Source organism: Oncorhynchus nerka, linkage group LG15 (assembly GCF_034236695.1).
Source record: "Oncorhynchus nerka isolate Pitt River linkage group LG15, Oner_Uvic_2.0, whole genome shotgun sequence".
Lineage (NCBI taxonomy): Eukaryota > Metazoa > Chordata > Actinopteri > Salmoniformes > Salmonidae > Oncorhynchus > Oncorhynchus nerka.
In genome coordinates, this window is record NC_088410.1 from 67,288,658 (window position 1) to 67,307,355 (window position 18,698).

Consider the following 18,698-nt stretch of genomic DNA (forward strand, 5'->3'; position numbering starts at 1 on the left):
GACAAAATACTGTAGTATACTATGCTCTAAATACTGTAGTATTTCTATAATTATATACTATAGTATTCACTATAGTGTTTTTGCGGAAGTATGCTATAGTATTCACTGTAGTGTTTTTGCGGAAGTCTACTGTAGTATTCATTATAGTGTTTTTGTGGACTTTACTGGAGTAAAATGCTATAGTATGCACTACATGATCTAGGGATACTACAATGTGGAGAATAGTATTCTCCAGTATACTAATATTATATAGTAAGCACTACACGTCGAGGGATACTACAGTGTGTAGTATAGAATTCTCCAGTATACTACAACATTCTAAAGTAAGCAATACATGATCAAGGGATACTACAGTGGGTAGTATAGTATTCTGTAGTATACTACAAAATTATATTGTAAGCACTACAGAATCGAGGGATACTACAGTGTGCAGAATAGTATTCTACTGTATACTACAACATTCTATATAGCAAGTACTACATATAATCAAGGGATATTACAGAGTGTAGTATAGTATTCTACAGTATAATAAAGTTTATCAAAGTTTACTACAGAATAATATAGAATTCTATAGTAAGTACTATAGTATTCTATAGGAAACTGTACTATGTTTTTATGTGGGAGGCCTACACATAGCCTACACAGAGCGAAGGGTAGAGAGCAAACACTGCCTTCAACCCCATACTGACCAACTGTAAGACACACTATGGCTGATGAATAGGAGTGTGAGACTGAAATGCAAGACTTTAAAAATAGAAATGTAAGGGTTTGAGTTCTTAGTAGAGAACTATGAATCCAAAGAGCCAATGTGATTGATGTATAATTTTTTCATTAGTGTTGTGTATTACAGTCTGATCTTCAAAGTATTTTTTATTCACTTATTGTACTTAGGCCCTCTTACCCTGATCGTAAAGCAATGAGGAATGTAAAAAGAGAAACAAGGTCGCTCTCTGCTGGCAGACTTGAGGTAATGCGTAGGCTAAGTGAAATCTGTTTTTTTACCTACAAAAATGAAAAGGTGCCAACTCTGCACCAGCGTGTGCTTATGTCTGGCTCATCCATCAGATTTGTTTTTAGATACTTAATGATGGTATGGCCAGAAATAACTTCCCATTACCTTTGACCCTTGACGTTCCCCATCTCAGACTGAGATTTTGTAGTTTGGAAGTTACATATCTTGAAAACTTGATTGCTGACATGCAAAACATTTTGGGAATATATCAACAATGGACTAATGAAACAATTACCAAAGGGTAGTTTTTGGTTGGAGTTTTCCTTTAAGTTGTCCCAAGTTGTCTTAAAAATATCTTCAGCACCACAGTAAACAGCACATAATCAAATCTCTTCATAAAATCACATCATCTCACTATGGTTTATTTACAATATTTACAAAATAAAAGGACCAACACATTTATCAACTAAATCAATTCATTATATCAGCAGTAAGATAGCTATTGTTTGAAAATGGCATCCAAATTTGGAAAAATACAGACAGCAGAAATATCCAACTGCACTACCCAAAGTGCCTTCGTTTCTATATAAGCATTCAACAAAACGCAATATTTTTGCACACTTGCATAAGCCTTTAAACATTTTCAAAAATGATAATTTTAGCACTGTGATTTGATTTAAGTTATCCCTGAGGTGTAGGCCTAGTATACGTGTGTTTTTGTGAGTCTTGAATTCCTGAGAATTTACAGAAAGGGACTAAGCCTATCCTTTTCCGCAATAAACTTGTACATACAGTAGGTCTATGTGTAAAGAGAAATTACCATCTAGGATGATGGTTTAGGAAGACTGTCTCTTTCACTGTTGAAAGAGACCAAAGGCAGTTGAAAGTTCCTTGTAAATTCCTTGTAAATCAGTAAACCCTGAGTAGTACATTTGTTTTAGATAGGGCAAAATCGTATTTCTCCATTGACACCCATGCCAACAAGACAAAAAGACAGCATTGTATTATCGGTATACCCTGGATAATAGTTTAATCCATCCCCTAAAAGTCAAAGAAAGTTTCTAAAACAGTTTTTACAAAACTAAATATTTACAAAGCAGTATGAATGATATGACCTTAAGAAAAACGTCTACTGCGTTGGCCAAATGATCTGGAGTTCAGCCCTTCTAGTACTGAGCAGTACTTCAGAATTCAGATACAGTCAAGCTCACAGTGTGAACGTGGCATAACGTTTTAAGTGTAACTCTAGGAAAAAAATATTGGAAGTGGGCGGAATTAAAATAAATTGTCATTGTTAGACACCTCACTTCTTCTGTTTCTTCTGTTTCTTTTCCTTCTTGGTTTTCTCTTTTTCTTTCTCTGCCTTCTTCTTCTCCTGCTTCTCTGCCTTGTACTTCCATATGGGCGGCTCCAGATGACCCTTGTGCCTCTTCTTCTTCTTCTCCTTTTTAGGCGTGGGCTCTCCAGACTTGACTATCTGGATCTTTGGGATACAGCCAGAGGGGAACACACTGTTCCTGTGGGCCATGTGCCTGGGGATGAAGGTGCGCACCCCGGTGGAAGCTATAGAGATTATGCTGCCCCTGCGCTCTGTGTCCACGCAGCAGGACGTGGCGATGGTCTCGGCTGAGTGGATGTGGGGAATGATGGAGGATACGGAGCCATTGCTGTGGCACACAGAGCTCTCCCCCAGCTCCTTCTCTGAATGCTTCTTCGCCAGCTCTGGCACGGCCAGGCGCCTCTTCCCCACTTCAGGGGGGCTGGTGGGGCAGAGGGGCCGGCAGCCGGTGGCCACTAGAGGGCTGTGGATGCTGGTGGTGATACGCACCATGTGGTCCAAGACCCCGTTTTCCTGGGGATCTCGGGGAAAGTTGAAGCCGAAGGTGGACTTGATGCGCTGGGTGATCTTCTGGCTGGCGCTCTTGTTGGCCATGGCCTTGGCCACCAGCACCTTCAGCTCTGGCCATTCGGGGACGTAGCTCTCAGCGAACTGCTCAGCTCTAGGCCGCAGGTTGAGGCGGCGGAGGCGGTTCAACGTCTCGTAGCGGCCCGTCTTTAGTGCCCAGTCCCGCGCACACCTCTGCTTCGTAGAGTCTACAGCATTTAGGTCTGCACCTGGGAGAGAAATAGCAGAGAAGGAAAACAATTGCTTTCAGGCCACAATATTTATCCATTGAAACACTTTCATGATGTTACATTGCATATAACCCTGACCTGTTCATTGGACATGCTACCTGTCCCAGACCTGCTGTTTTCAACTCTCTAGAGACAGCAGGAGCGGTAGAGATACTCTCAATGATCGGCTAGGAAAAGCCAACTGACATTTACATCTGAGGTGCTGACCTGTTGCACCCTCGACAACTACTGTGATTATTATTATTTAACCATGCTGGTCATTCATGAACATTTGAACATCTTGGCCATATTCTGTTATAATCTCCACCCGGCACAGCTAGTAGAGGACTGGACACCCCTCATAGCCTGGTTCCTCTCCAGGTTTCTTCCTAGGTTTTGGCCTTTCTAGGGAGTTTTCCTAGCCACCGTGCTTCTACACCTGCATTGCTTGATGTTTGGGGTTTTATTGTGGGTTTCTGTACAGCACTTTGAGATATCAGCTGATGTAAGAAGGGCTATATAAATACATTTGATTTGATTTGAAGGCTACAGCTAGCTGAACATGTTTTCCTCAACTCTTTCAGAGTATTGATAAATGTGACCTGGCATTGAGAGACTGTGACTCCGTTGGATACTACTGATCTTCCGCAGAGGCCAAAATAGCTAAATAACCCTGGATAATCCCCTGGCAACCAAGACGAAGGAATCAAAGATTATGGCAGAGTGAATTAAGGTAGGTTGATGTCCCCAAATTGATCCCTTAAACCTGTCAGCCATCAATAACACATTCAATCAACCAGGGAAAGCTGACCTCAAACATGGGTAGACACACCACAGGTACATCCATCCCATCCCAACCCAACTACATTACTACATACTTCCTATAACCTTAGGCCTTCAATCAGTATGTTCATGCCAAGCCCCAAATGGAACAGAAATGAATTAAGACCATAATTGCAAATTTGCTGAATGGGGAGCAAAGCATTGGGTAATCCCATTATTTGTACTACTATCTCTTCCTCCTCTCTCCTTCTCTGGTCCTTTTTTCAGAATCTGCTTAGAGGTATGCCCTTTGGAATCTGGAGTAATTGAATTACTTCACCTAGTGGGACCTAATAGATGGCAGTGGACACAATCAACTGTAGTGTGTCACTACCAGGGGCGGACTGGGACCAGAAATCGTCCCCGGCATCTATAACACACCAGCCCATTTTTTCCTTGATGCCCACCACATCGGCTCATTTTTTTCCTTGAGGCACCCATATTAGAAGGATAATTATAATTTTGAGCAAAAAACCCAAGTTAGACAGGCCTACTTGGCTAAAAATGAACCAACCCATCTGGCATTGGCCAGAAATGCCAGATGGCCAGTCTGCCCCTATTTACTACGAACACTGAGGTGCCTCTGATAATACACACATGTGAGCTATTTGCCATTGTGAACGATGCACAAACATATAATGTAGGCTTATACCCAGTAAACACAGGTAGGTAGATTACATTTTTGTACTTCTAACATCTATTTGTTTGGTTGTCTAAACACTTCTAAGATATTGCCTGATGTATACAGTAGGGTGTATAGTAGTGTTGAAGTGGAGGAGGCCTCTCACACACCAGCCATGACGAGAGAAGACACCACATCGTCTCGGCCCTGCATGGCAGCTTTGATGAGTGCAGTGAAGCCACGGCAGTCCCGGATCTCTGTGTCTGCTCCGGGGTAGTAGTTGAGGATGTAGGTCACTGTAATGGTGTGACCTGGAGAAGGACACAAGGTGATAATGGGTTTAGGAGATCATGAGAAGCCATTGAAAAGATTAAAGGCCTGTGACAACTGAACAAAAATATAAATGCAATATGTAACAATTTCAAATATTTGACAGAGTTTCAGTTCATATAAGGAAATCAATCAAATAAATTCATCAGGTCCTAATCTATGGATTTCACATGACTGGGATTACAGATATGCATCTGTTGCTCACAGATATCTTTTAAAAGACAGTAGGGACGTGGATCAGAAAACCAGTCCGTATCTGAGTATCTGAGTCAGAATGTGAGTATTTGCCCACTGAAGTCGGTTACAATGCTGTCAGGTCAAGACTCTGGGGAGGACAATGAGCATGCAGATGAGCTTCCCTGAGACGGTTTCTGACATTTTGTGCAGAAATTCGTTGTGCAAACCCACAGTTTCATCAGCTGTCAGAGTGGCTGGTCTCAGACGGTTCCGCAGGTGAAGAAGCCGAATGTGGAGGTCCTGGGCTTGCATTGTTACACGTGGTCTGTGGTTGTGAGGCCGGTAGGATGTACTGCCAAACTCTCTAAAACGACGTTGGTAGAGAAATGTATATTCAATTCTCTGGCAACAACTCTTGTGCACATTCCTGCAGTCAACATGCGAATTGCAGGCTCCCTCAAAACTTGAGACATCTGTGGCATTGTGTTGCGTGACAAAATTGCACATTTTAGAGTGACCTTTTTATTGTCCCTACCACAAGGTGCACCTGTGTAATGATCATGCCGTCAGGTGGATGGATTATCTTGGCAAAGGAGAAATGCTCACTAACAGGGATGTAAACACATTTGTGCAAAACATTTGAGAGAAATAAGCTTTTTGTGTGTTTAGAACATTTCTCTGATCTTTTATTTCAGCTCATGAAACATGGGACCAACACTTTACATGTTGCGTTCATATTTTTGTTCAGTATAGTACTCTAGAAAGGGTGGTGACATTTGGGACACTAGACATTTGGGACACTAGAAATCTTGCTAGTGAGGCTTGTTTTACTGTGTAGTATTTCGTAATAGGTCTGGTGAGAGTGGGTAACCTGCTTGTGAAGCGATCATCAGTGCAGTGTTGCCATCGTTGTCCTGGTGATTTATGTCCAGGTAGGGACAGTGGTGAAGATGTTGCACAATTTCCAAAAAACCCTTATAGCACGCCACCATCAGACCGGTCTATTGGGTGAATAATTAGAATTAGAATGATATTTAAAAAATCGCACCGCAACGGATTCAAGGCTGCAATTAAATCCAAAACCAATTCTGCATGGCTTTAATGAAAGCATTCAGTGTCTATATACAGGGCATGGTGCTCCTGGTATTTTAACTAGTAACCCTCACGACACACTGGATCATACACCACCAAAAGGCATCGAAATGTGAAATAACAAGAGACCCATACCCAACCATTGTGGTCCACCTTCATGACCTCCTCTTTGGTAACCCCTCTCTCCAGAACCTTACGGAGTGCCAGGGTGTTGTTCCGAGCACACGCCTCATACAGCGTGTTGGCGGTGCCCCGTGAACCATCTTCCTGCTGGTAGTCTGGAAGCACTGAGTCATCTGAGAGGACACTCCCAGAATCCGACTCACTTTCTGACAAAGACACCTCTGAGGCGTCTTCGTCAGGCCCTTTGCCTAGGAGGGGGTCCTCGGACACAGAATTCTTCACGGTGGCCATCTGTTGGCTTCGAGAGACCCGAAAGCAGAGTGGAAGAGACGGAACTGGATCCTCAGTCTACATCCCAACTGGAGCTCTGAGGAATAGAACCAGAGAGGTCAAAGGTCAAAGACTGAAACAGTCTGGCATGGGCCCACACCTAGAGATATAGGGAACTAAACCAGTGGTCAGATCAGTTTGTTCATTGTGTTAGCATTGAAGTTGAGGCACACCCATAAAGATAGATAGAGGACGCAACATTGAATCTGTCCCATTATGGCGTCTGTGAGACACCATTTTGAAGTAGTCAATTTTCTTCTTCTACTACTTCTATGAGTTGGTTAATAAACTGAAAGAGTGCATATTGCCACCTGGAGTGTGTTTGAACAGGTATAAAGCCAAGGTTGTCAATTTACTGCCACCTGCAGTTATGGAATGTTTCCTCACGAGTATAATTCATTGGCTGATCCCTCCTGATGACCTGTATGGAATTATTTGATCCTTCCTTAACACATAAGAAGTCCCATTGAGTTGATTACTTCAAAATGGTGAAAGTGCTCGATGTCACTGCCCATGCTAAAACAAGCTTTTGTGCACTAGAGTCCTCGATCTATCTCTATGGGCACACCCACACAGCCATTCAAGGAGCTCTTAGAGGGATCTGTAGATCAACAACACATATCTGATATGGTTGACAGTTTGACTGAAGAGAATGTAACGTAAGGCTCCGTCAGGGATCATGATAGCTAATCTCTTTGAGAGTGGTTACATTTCTCTAGCCCCATCGCTCAGCTGTTAACCAAAAAACTGTCGGGATGTCCGGTTTGTTGTTGTCTGAATCCCAGATTACCTGTTTAATCTCTGTGTATGGCAACGGAACGGTCGTGGCTGAGCATGCTCAACGTGCCTTCAGTGTTGAATAACTGGATCAGCATCTGAAATCCCTTCTGAACACAATGCTAAATCAGGCAACATCACATTAAGAATAACCTGAGTCACACGTGGGACTTCAGCCGCTCGTGTTTGGGCTTTAAATCCAGCCACACCTGTATGAGGCATTTCTGTCATCCTGGCCACTGAAACTACTCCTGTTGTTTTTCTCTTAAGAGGATAAGCCTCAGAGATGTTGAGTTTTTGTATATGCCTAGTACTGATGCATAAAGCGTTACAGATGCCTCACATCAACAGCATCCTCCCGGACACCCTAGACCCACTCCAATTCACATACTGCCCCAACAGACCAACAGACGACGCAATCTCAATCGCACTCCACACTTCCCTTTCTCACCTGGACAAAACGAACACCTATGTGAGAATGCTGTTCATCGACTACAGCTCAGTGTTCAACACCATAGGGCCCACGAAGCGCATCACTAAGCTAAGGATTCTGGGACTAAACACCTAAACTAAACACGTCTGCCACGCTGATCCTTAACACTGGGGTCCCTCAGGGGTGTGTACTTAGTTCCCTCCTTTATTCCCAGTTCACCCATGACTGCGTGGTCAAACACGACTCCAACAGCATCATTGAGTTTGCTGACGACACAACAGTGTTAGGCCTGATCACCGACAGCGATGAGACGTTGTCGGTGATCAGGGAGGAGGTCAGAGAACTGGCAGTGTGGTGCCAGGACAACAACCTCTCCCTCAATGTGAGCAAGACAAAGGAGCTGTTCGTGGACTACAGGAGAAGGCGGGCCGAACAGGCCCTCATTAACATCGACGGGGCTGTAGTGGAGCGGGTCGAGAGTTCCAAGTTCCTTGGTGTCCACATCACCAACGAACTATCATGGTCCAAACATACAAAGACAGTCGTGAAAAGGGCATGACAAAACCTTTTCCCCCTCAGGAGACTGAAAAGATTTGGCATGGGCCCCCAGATCCTCAAAGGTTCTACAGCTGCACCATGGAGAGCATCCTGACCGGTTGAATCACTGCCTGGTATGGCAACTGTTCAGCATCTGACCGTATGGCGCTACAGAGGGTAGTGCGAACGGCCCAGTACATCACTGGGGCCAAGCTTCCTGCCATCCAGGATCTATATAATAGGCAGTGTCAGGGAAAGCCCATAAAATTGTCATAGACTCCTCATAGACTGTTTTTTCTGCTTCCGCACGACAAGTGGTACCGGAGTGCCAAGTGTAGGACCAAAAGGCTCCTCAACAGCTTCTACCCCCAAGCCATTAGACTGCTAAACAATTCATAAAAATCGCCACCGGACAATTTACATTGATCCCCCCCCCCCCTTTGTACACTGCTGCTACTTGCTGTTTGTTTGCTACCTATGCATAGTAACTTCGCCCCCACCTACATGTACAGATTACCTCAACTAGCCTGTACCCCTGCACACTGACTCGGTACCTGTGCCCCCCTGTATATAGCCTCGTTATTGTTATTCTTGTTGTTTTACTTTTTATTATGACTTTTTATTTTAGTCTTCTTGGTAAATATTTTCTTCTTCTTGAACTGCACTGTTGGTTAAGGGCTTGTAAGTAAGCATTTCGCGGTAAAGTCTACACTTGCCACCGCATGTGCCAAATAAAGTTTGAGTTGATTCGATACATGTATCCTCACACTAGAGGTTCAGTTGAGCCAATCACATTAGTGCAAGTGTTTCAGCGACCCCAGTGATCCCATATCATGCAAAACTGTTAAAGAACAAATGGAGGGTTGAGAAACCAACAGATTGACATTTCTAGGAGGCCATATCATTATAAATAACACATCATCTACAATTAAATCTTCAAAACTGTCTCTAGTAGAAACTGTTTCTACTCGAAAATCTTTAAAAACACATCCCTGAGGAATGCACTTACCTACAAAATCCAACAGGTTTCTTCACACTGCCTCTTTTGAGAAGATAATGTTCAAAACGCTCAAAAAATGTATTCTCTGTATTTTCTGTCTTAAGGTATCCAGGTGTATATATATGATACGCCACCAAACAACCGTGTGAAGTTACAGCAGCCACTTCCTCGTCCACCTCTTCTCCTGTGTCCTTACAGTGAGTGACAGGTGCATCCAGGTCTCCCACACAGGACCGTCTACACCGGTGCATTTCCCTTGACCATCCCACAGTTTGCCTGATAACATGAGGATCAGAGGAGGAGTCTTAACATAGACATCATGTGTCTTGAGTCAGCCACATGCTCTCTCACCTCATCCTAATTACTGAGGATTTCAGGAGGGGATTATTGACTGTGGCCATTTCCATCTCTCTGCAAACCACAAATGCATTGAGACCTATGCGTTAAAACTAACTGACTGTCCCTTTTCCCATGATATTGTCCTCTCTGAGCTACTGTAACACAGTGTTAGCAAATGATGTAGTGTACTCACAAGTGTCATGTAAGGTTTTCCCCAATTGTTTACATTCAGTTAATCCGTTCGCTTATTGGATATCATTTTTGAAGGAGTCAGCTATGACTGTGGTGCCAAAGTTCTCCTCAAACCAACACACCCTTGTGTTGTCCTCCTGACCAGTGAGAGTTATTTATCTTACAGTCATACTTACCTCACCATCCCGTGGCTCCCTAGTTTGGACACTGTTCTGATGTATCATTCATGGTTTGTGAAGCTTAAAAACGACACAAATGTGTTTACAGAGGAGTGTGTAAAGGTTGCAGTCAGAACAGACTGACCAGTCCAGTGGAGTTGAAGACAGGACTGTAAGGGAAGCCAGGAAGGAGAAGGTAAATATGAATATCAAAGTCTGATCAACAGCCTTTCCCATGATGCCTCAGTCTTAATGTTTTTTGGTCTGTTCTTTATTTTCTCTGACGTCCCACATGTCTGGCAGATTGACTCGCTCCACCTTCTCATTCCATCCAACTACACATGGTCCTGTCTGGTCAGAGTTTACGGTGGGACACAGCCTTGTTACCAAACACACTGCAGTTTGTTAAACCCCACCAATGGGATGGTCTTGACTGGGATAAGGCTTGACTAAAGTACTAGTATAGGGACACATGGCATGGATACAAAATGTGAAGTAGCCCGATTTTTGTATTTTTATTTTAAAGAACCAAATACGTTTTTCCCATTCACTCACAACACCTCTTTCACTCGAACAGACAGAGAGCAATGAGCAACAATGGTGCTTCACTAAAAGCAGTTTATGCCAGTGGAGCCAAATTGTTTTCTAAGACTAACTATCAAATCTCATAACATTTTTTACCAGTACTGACAGGGGGAGTCCAAGTTTATGTACAGAGAACCTTCAGAGGCTAGTGGCTTGTATATTATTTGTTATTCTTATCGCTTACTTTTTGTTGTTGTTGATATTCTCTTAAAACTGCATTGTTGGTTAAGGGCTTGTAAGTAAGCATTTCACTGTAAGGTCTACTACACCTGTTGTATTTGGGGCATGTGACAAATATATATAATTTGATTTGATATATTACATGTGTAAAATATTTATATTCATGGCACTCTCATCCACCTAACACTTTTCCCATGATCGTTTCATTTCCACCAGGATCTTCAGGTCTGTTGGTTTGATTTTGCAGACAAGTGGAACAGATTAGAGTTACCACAGAGTGGCGCTACTGCTGAGCTAAAAACAATACAGCACTCTGGTCCCTTTACAGCAGTGTTTCCCAAACAGCTAGAAACAGCAGCTAATTCTCTCTCTCAGTCTAGTTGTGTACTGTAAAGCAGTGTTTCCCAAACAGTTAGAAACAGCAGCTAATTCTCTCTCTCAGTCTAGTTGTGTACTGTAAAGCAGTGTTTCCCAAACAGCTAGAAACAGCAGCTAATTCTCTCTCTCAGTCTAGTTGTGTACTGTAAAGCAGTGTTTCCCAAACAGTTAGAAACAGCAGCTAATTCTCTATCTCAGTGTAGTTGTGTACTGTAAAGCAGTGTTTCCCAAACAGTTAGAAACAGCAGCTAATTCTCTATCTCAGTGTAGTTGTGTACTGTAAAGCAGTGTTTCCCAAACAGTTAGAAACAGCAGCTAATTCTCTCTCTCAGTCTAGTTGTGTACTGTAAAGCAGTGTTTCCCAAACAGCTAGAAACAGCAGCTAATTCTCTCTCTCAGTCTAGTTGTGTACTGTAAAGCAGTGTTTCCCAAACAGCTAGAAACAGCAGCTAATTCTCTCTCTCAGTGTAGTTGTGTACTGTAAAGCAGTGTTTCCCAAACAGCTAGAAACAGCAGCTAATTCTCTCTCTCAGTCTAGTTGTGTACTGTAAAGCAGTGTTTCCCAAACAGTTAGAAACAGCAGCTAATTCTCTCTCTCAGTCTAGTTGTGTACTGTAAAGCAGTGTTTCCCAAACTCGGTCCTGGTGCCCCCACTGGGTGCATATTTTGGTTTTTGCCATAGCGTCTGTATCAGCACTACACAGCTGATTCAAATAATCAAAGCTTGATGATGAGTTGGTTATTTGAATCAGCTGTGTCTGTGGTACTCAGTGACGTGTTGTGTTGGATTTGCCCCTATTGATACTCCCTCCAAAGCTGAATGAATAACTTCGCCATGCTCAAAGGGATATTCAGTGTCATCTACCAATCGGTGCACTTCTTTGCGAGGCATTGAAAAACCTCTGTGCTCTTTGTTGTTGAATCTGTGCTTGAAATTCACTAGTCGATTTAGGGACCTTACAGATAATTATATGTGTGGGGTATAGATATGGGGTGGTCAATCAAAAATCATGTTAACCACTATTATTGAACACGGAATGCAACTTAGTCCAACTTATTATGTGAGTTGTTAAGCACATTTTTACGACTGAACTTATTTAGGCTTTCTATAACAAAGGGGTTGAATACTTATTTACTCAAGACATTTCAGCTTGAAATGTTTTATTATTTTCTAAAATGTTCTACAAACAAAATTCCACTTTGACATTATGGGGTATTTTGTAAGGATCGGTGACACAACATCTCAATCAAATACATTTTTACTTCAAGCTTTAACACAACAAATGTGGAAAAAGTAAAGGATTGTGAATACTTTCTGAATGCACTGTATGTGCAGTGCGTATGTGCAACTGGCTCGGGCAGACAAAACAGCCAAATACTCCATGTAAACATGAATCACTTCTCAATTGCGATACTGTTCTAGAAACATGAAGCCCTTTACTTTCATATCACATATAAATAATTTCACGATTGCAAAATACACACTTACTGTACACCAGTGGCAGTCGGTGTCATTTAGGATGAGGGAGGATGATTTATTTGTATTTTTATGAGTGTGGTATTATTTCTATTGCAGCCTATTGGATGACTGTCATTCATATTCCATTCACCCAGCTCAATGTAACATGGATAATTTGGGCTAATACGTGATACAAACATCTTCCCTGTACCCATAATGAGGTTGCTACAACCTAGCCTATGAATGAAAGTTGACAATGTGGAGAATTTTAAGGAGTCAAGGTGACAGACAGTGACACACACATTCAATATCTCCTTGCACACTCTTGCCTGCATCTAGCTGATCTAGGGAGTATTCATTAGTCCAACAGTTGCAAAAGTGAATTTCTATCCCCCCTTTCGTTCCGTTTGCTTCCGTTTATGAATCTTTTTTCAACAGAATCGGCAGAGTTTCTCATTTTTTAAATTTTATTTCAACTTTATTTAACCAGATAATATGCCAATATGAAGGATTACAGGTCCTTCTGCTTCCAAAACCATACCTCATTTCATGGCCAAGGTTGTCAACTGTACCGCAGGAATGGAACGTAAACAAAAGAGGATATATGTTGTGGTGGCAGTTGTAGAGAAGTACTTGGGTGTTCGAGATTTACTGCAGAAGAGTTACAAGATGTTTTGAACGATAGTGTCCCGTCCTTCCAGGCTGCTGGCCTGGTGGAGGATGCGATAGGGCCAAAGTGTTGAGGTTTTAATGGGAGTAGGGTAAGTTGGTTGGGCAATTTTTTCACAATGTGTAATGAATTCATACTAAAGAATCATAGGCTGATACACAGCCAGTACAGTAGGTGGCGGCATGCACCTTTTAAGTCATATTTTCGGAACATATTTTCAAATTCCTTATATTAAGCAAACCAGACAGCACAATTGTCTTGTTTTTATTTATATACGGATAGCCAGGGGCACACTCCAACACTCCAACATAATTTACAAATGAAGCATTTGTGTTTAGTGAGTCTACCAGATCAGAAGTAGTAGGGATGACCAGGGATGTTCTCTTGATAAGTGTGTGATTTGGACCATTTTCTTGTCCTGCTAAGCATTCCAAATGGAACGAGTACTTTTGGGTGTCAGGTAAAATGTGTGTAGTAAAATGTACATTATTTTCTTTAGGAAATATTGAAGTAAAAGTACAAGTTGTCAAAAATACAAATTCTGAAGTAAAGTACAGATACTCCAAAAAACTAATTAATAGTACTTTCAAGTATTTTTTACTTAAGCACTTTTCACCACTGGCCTTTGATAAAAAATGAATCCATGCTTTTGTTACTTCTAGGTTAGACTACTGCAAAGCTCTACTTTCTGGCTACCCGGATAAAGCACTAAATAAACTTCAGTTAGTGCTAAATATGGCTGCTAGAATCCTGACTAGAACCAAATAATTTGATCATATTACTCCAGTGCTAGCCTCCCTACACTGGCTTCCTGTCAAGGGCTGATTTCAAGGTTTTACTGCTAACCTACAAAGTATTACATGGGCTTGCTCCTACCTATCTCTTGGATTTGGTCCTGCCATACATACCCACACGTACGCTACGGTCACAAGACCCAGGCCTCCTAATTGTCCCTAGAATTTCTAAGCAAACAGCTGGAGACAGGGCTTTCTCCTATAGAGCTCCATTTTTATGGAACGGTCTGCCTACCCATGTGAGAGACGCAAACTCGATATCAACCTTTAAGTCTTTACTGAAGACTCCTCTCTTCAGTGGGTCATATGATTGAGTGTAGACCGACCGAGGAGTGTGAAGGTGAACGGAAAGGCTCTGGAGCAACGAACCGCCCTTGCTGTCTCTGCCTGGCCGGTTCCCCTCTTTCCACTGGGATTCTCTGCCCCTAACCCTATTACAGGGGCTGAGTCACTGGCTTACTGGTGCTCTTTCATGCCGTCACTAGGAGGGGTGCATCACTTGAGTAGGTTGAGTCACTGATGTGATCTTCCTGTCTGGGTTGCCCCCTTGGGTTGTGCCGTGGCGGAGATCTTTGTGGGCCATACTCGGCCTTGTCTCAGGATGGTAAGTTGGTGGTTGAAGATATCCCTCTCGTGGTGTGGGGGCTGTGCTTTGGCAAAGTGGGTGGGGTCACAGATGGGGCCACAGTGTCTCCTGACCCCTCCTGACCCCTCCTGTCTCAGCCTCCAGTATTTATGCTGCAGTAGTTTATGTGTCGGGGGGCTAGGGTCAGTTTGTTATATCTGGAGTACTTCTCCTGTCCTATTCGGTGTCCTGTGTGAATCTAAGTGTGCGTTCTCTAATTCTCTCCTTCTCTCTTTCTTTCTCTCTCTCGGAGGACCTGAGCCCTAGGACCATGCCCCAGGACTACCTGACATGATGACTCCTTGCTGTCCCCAGTCCACCTGGCCATGCTGCTGCTCCAGTTTCAACTGGCCTGGGCCCTAGGACCATGTCCCAGGACTACCTGACATGATGACTCCTTGCTGTCCCCAGTCCACCTGGCCATGCTGCTGCTCCAGTTTCAACTGTTCTGCCTTACTATTATTCAACCATGCTGGTCATTTATGAACATTTGAACATCTTGGCCACGTTCTGTTATAATCTCCACCCGGCACAGCCAGAAGAGGACTGGCCACCCCACATATGCTCTCTCTAATTCTCTCTTTCTTTCTCTCTCTCAGAGGACCTGAGCCCTAGGACCGTGCCCCAGGACTACCTGACATGATGACTCCTTGCTGTCCCCAGTCCACCTGACTGTGCTGCTGCTCCAGTTTCAACTGTTCTGCCTTATTATTATTCGACCATGCTGGTCATTTATGAACATTTGAACATCTTGGTCATGTTCTGTTATAATCTCTACCCGGCACAGCCAGAAGAGGACTGGCCACCCCACATAGCCTGGTTCCTCTCTAGGTTTCTTCCTAGGTTTTGGCCTTTCTAGGGAGTTTTTCCTAGCCACCGTGCTTTTACACCTGCATTGTTTGCTGTTTGGGGTTTTAGGCTGGGTTTCTGTACAGCACTTTGAGATATCAGCTGATGTACGAAGGGCTATATAAATAAATTTGATTTGATTTGATTTGATATGCTTAATGCATTTGCATATTGTCAGCCGATTAATTATGTACAGTGCCTTCAGGAAGTATTCATAGCCCTTGACATATTCCACATTTTTTACAGCCTGAATTCAAAATGGATTTTCTCACCCATCTACACAATACCCCATAAAGTCAAAGCGAAAACTTGTTTTTTGAAATGTATTGAAAATGAAACACAGAAATATCTAATTTACATAAGTATTCACACCCATGAGTCAATACTTTATAAACTGAACAAAAATATAAACACAACATGTAAAGAGTTGGTCCCATGTTTCATGAGCTGAAATAAAATATCCTAGAAATGTTCTATACACACAAAAAGCTTATTTCCCTCAAATGTTTCGCACAAATTTGTTTACATCCCTGTTAGTGAGCATTTTATCCTTTGGCAAGATAATACATCCACCTGACAGGAGTGGCATATCAAGAAGCTGATTAAACAGTATGATCATTACACAGGTGCACCTTATGCTGGGGACACTAAAAGGTCACTCTAAAATGAGTAGTTTTTACAAACAAGACAATACCACAAATGTTTCAAGTTTTGAGGGAGCGTGCAAATTGCATGCTGACGGCAGGAATGTCCTCCAGAGCTGTTGCCAGAAAATGTAATGTTCATTTTCGACCATAAGCCGCCTCCAACGCCGTTTTAGAGAATTTGGCAGTACGTCCTACCGGCCTAACAGTTGCAGACCACATATATGGCATTGTGTGGGTGAGTGGTTTGCTGATGTGAACTTTGTAAACAGTGCCCCATGGTAGTGGTGAGGTTATGGTATGCTAAGGACAACAAACACAATTGCATTTTATCGATGGCAATTTGAATACACAGAGATTCCTTGATGAGATCCTGAGGCCCATTGTTGTGCCATTTATCCGCCACCATCACCTCATTTCAGTATGATAATGCACGGCCCCATGTCGCAACGATCTGTACACAATTGCTGGAAGCTGAAAATGTCCCCAGTTCTTTCATGGCCTGCATACTTCCATGGCCATTTCACCCACTGTGCATGTTTGGGATGCTCTGGATCAAAGTGTACGACAGTGTGTTCCAGTTCCCGCCTATATCCAGCAACTTCACACAGCCATTGAAGAGGAGTGGGACAACATTCCACATTCCACAATCAACAGCCTGATCAACTCTATGCGAAGGAGATGTGTCGCGCTGCATGAGGCAAATGGTGGTCACACCAAATACTGACTGGATTTCTGATCCACACCCTACTTTTTTTAAGGTATCTGTGACCAACAGATACTGAATATCTGTATTTCCAGTCATGTGAAATCTATAGATTAGGGCCTAATTAATTTATAATTGACTGATTTCCTTATAAATCAAATCAAACTTTATTTGCCACATGCGCTGAATACAACAAGTGTAGACTTTACCGTGAAATGCTTACTTACAAGCCCTTAACCAACATTGCAATTCAAGAAGAAGAAAATATTTACCAAGTAGACTAAAATAAAAAGTAATAATAAAAAGTAACAAAATAAGAATAACAATAATGAGGCTATATAAAGGGGGCACCGGTACTGAGTCAGTGTGCAGGGGTACAGGTTAGTTGAGGTTATCTGTACATGTAGGTGGGGGCGAAGTAACTATGCATAGGTAACAAACAAACAGCGAGTAGCAGCAGTGTACAAGGGAGGGTCAATGTAAATTGTCCGGCGGTGATTTTTATGAATTGTTCAGCAGTCTAATAGATTGGGGGTAGAAGCTGTTGAGGTGCCTTTTGGTCCTAGACTTGGCTCTCCGGTACCACTTGCAGTGCGGTAGCAGAGAAAACAGTCTATGGCTTGGGTGACTGGAGCATCTGACAATTTTATGGGCATTCCTCTGACACCGCCTATTATATAGGTCCTAGATGGCAGGTAGCTTGGCCCCAGGTAGCTGGGAGGTTCGCACCACCCTCTGTAGCGCCTTACGGTCAGATGCTGAACAGTTGCCATACCAGGCAGTGATTCAACCGGTCAGGATGCTCTCGGAGGTGCAGCTGTAGAATCTTTTGAGGATCTGGGGTCCCATGCCAAATCTTTTCAGTCTTCTGAGGGGGAAAAGGTTTTGTTGTGCCCTCTTCATGACTGTCTTGGTATGTTTGGACCATGATAGTTTGTTGGTGATGTGGACACCAAGGAACTCTCGACCCGCTCCACTACAGCCCTGTCGATGTTAATGGGGGCCTGTTCGGCCCGCCTTTTCCTGTAGTCCACGATCAGCTCCTTTGTCTTGCTCACGTTGATGGAGAGGTTGTTGTCCTGGCACCACACTGCCAGTTCTCTGACCTCCTCCCTATAGGCCGTCTCATTGTTGTCGGTGATCAGGCCTAGCACTGTTGTACCGTTAGCAAACTTAATGATGGTATTGGAGTCGTGTTTGGCCACGCAATCGTGGGTGAACAGGGAATACAGGAGGGGACTAAGTGCACACCCCTGTGGGGCCCCAGTGTTAAGGATCAGTGTGGCAGATGTGTTGTTGCCTACTCTTACCACCTGGGGGCGGCCCGTCAGGAAGTCCAGGATCCAGTTGCAGAGGGAGGTGTTTAGTCCCAGAGTCCGTAGCTTAGTGATGAGCTTCATGTGCACTATGGTGTTGAACGCTGAGCTGTAGTCGATGAACAACATTCTCACATAGGTGTTCCTTTTGTCCAGGTGAGAAAGGGTAGTGTGGAGTGCGATTGAGATTGCGTCATCTGTGGATCTGTTTGGGCGGTATGCAAATTGGTGTGGATCTAGGGTGTCTGGGAGGATGCTGTTGATGTGAGCCATGACCAGCCTTTCAAAGCACTTCATGGCTACCAATGTGAGTGCCACGGGGCGGTAGTCATTTAGGCAGGTTACCTTCGCTACCTTGGGCACAGGGACTAGGGTGGTCTGGTATATGAACTGTAACTCAGTAAAATCTTTGAAATTGTTGCATGTTGCGTTCATATTTCTGTTCAGTATAAATCGTTTTCATACTCATCAAACCATTCAGTGACAACCCGTA

At 43.2% G+C, this 18,698-nt stretch overlaps 1 protein-coding gene across 1 annotated transcript; it reads right to left on the reverse strand.

Moving 5' to 3' along the window:
* Nucleotides 1-1,348: 1,348 nt before the first annotated feature.
* On the reverse strand, nucleotides 1,349-9,589 carry LOC115143170 (photoreceptor ankyrin repeat protein-like). The gene is made up of 5 exons (XM_029683301.2): nucleotides 9,320-9,589; nucleotides 6,246-6,600; nucleotides 5,890-6,019; nucleotides 4,682-4,822; nucleotides 1,349-3,067 (listed from the first exon to the last, which is right to left on the reverse strand). The coding sequence occupies exons 2-5, from the start codon at nucleotides 6,522-6,524 to the stop codon at nucleotides 2,256-2,258; spliced, it is 1,362 nt and encodes a 453-aa protein (XP_029539161.1). The 5' UTR covers nucleotides 6,525-6,600; nucleotides 9,320-9,589; the 3' UTR covers nucleotides 1,349-2,255.
* Between the last annotated feature and the right edge of the window lie 9,109 nt (nucleotides 9,590-18,698).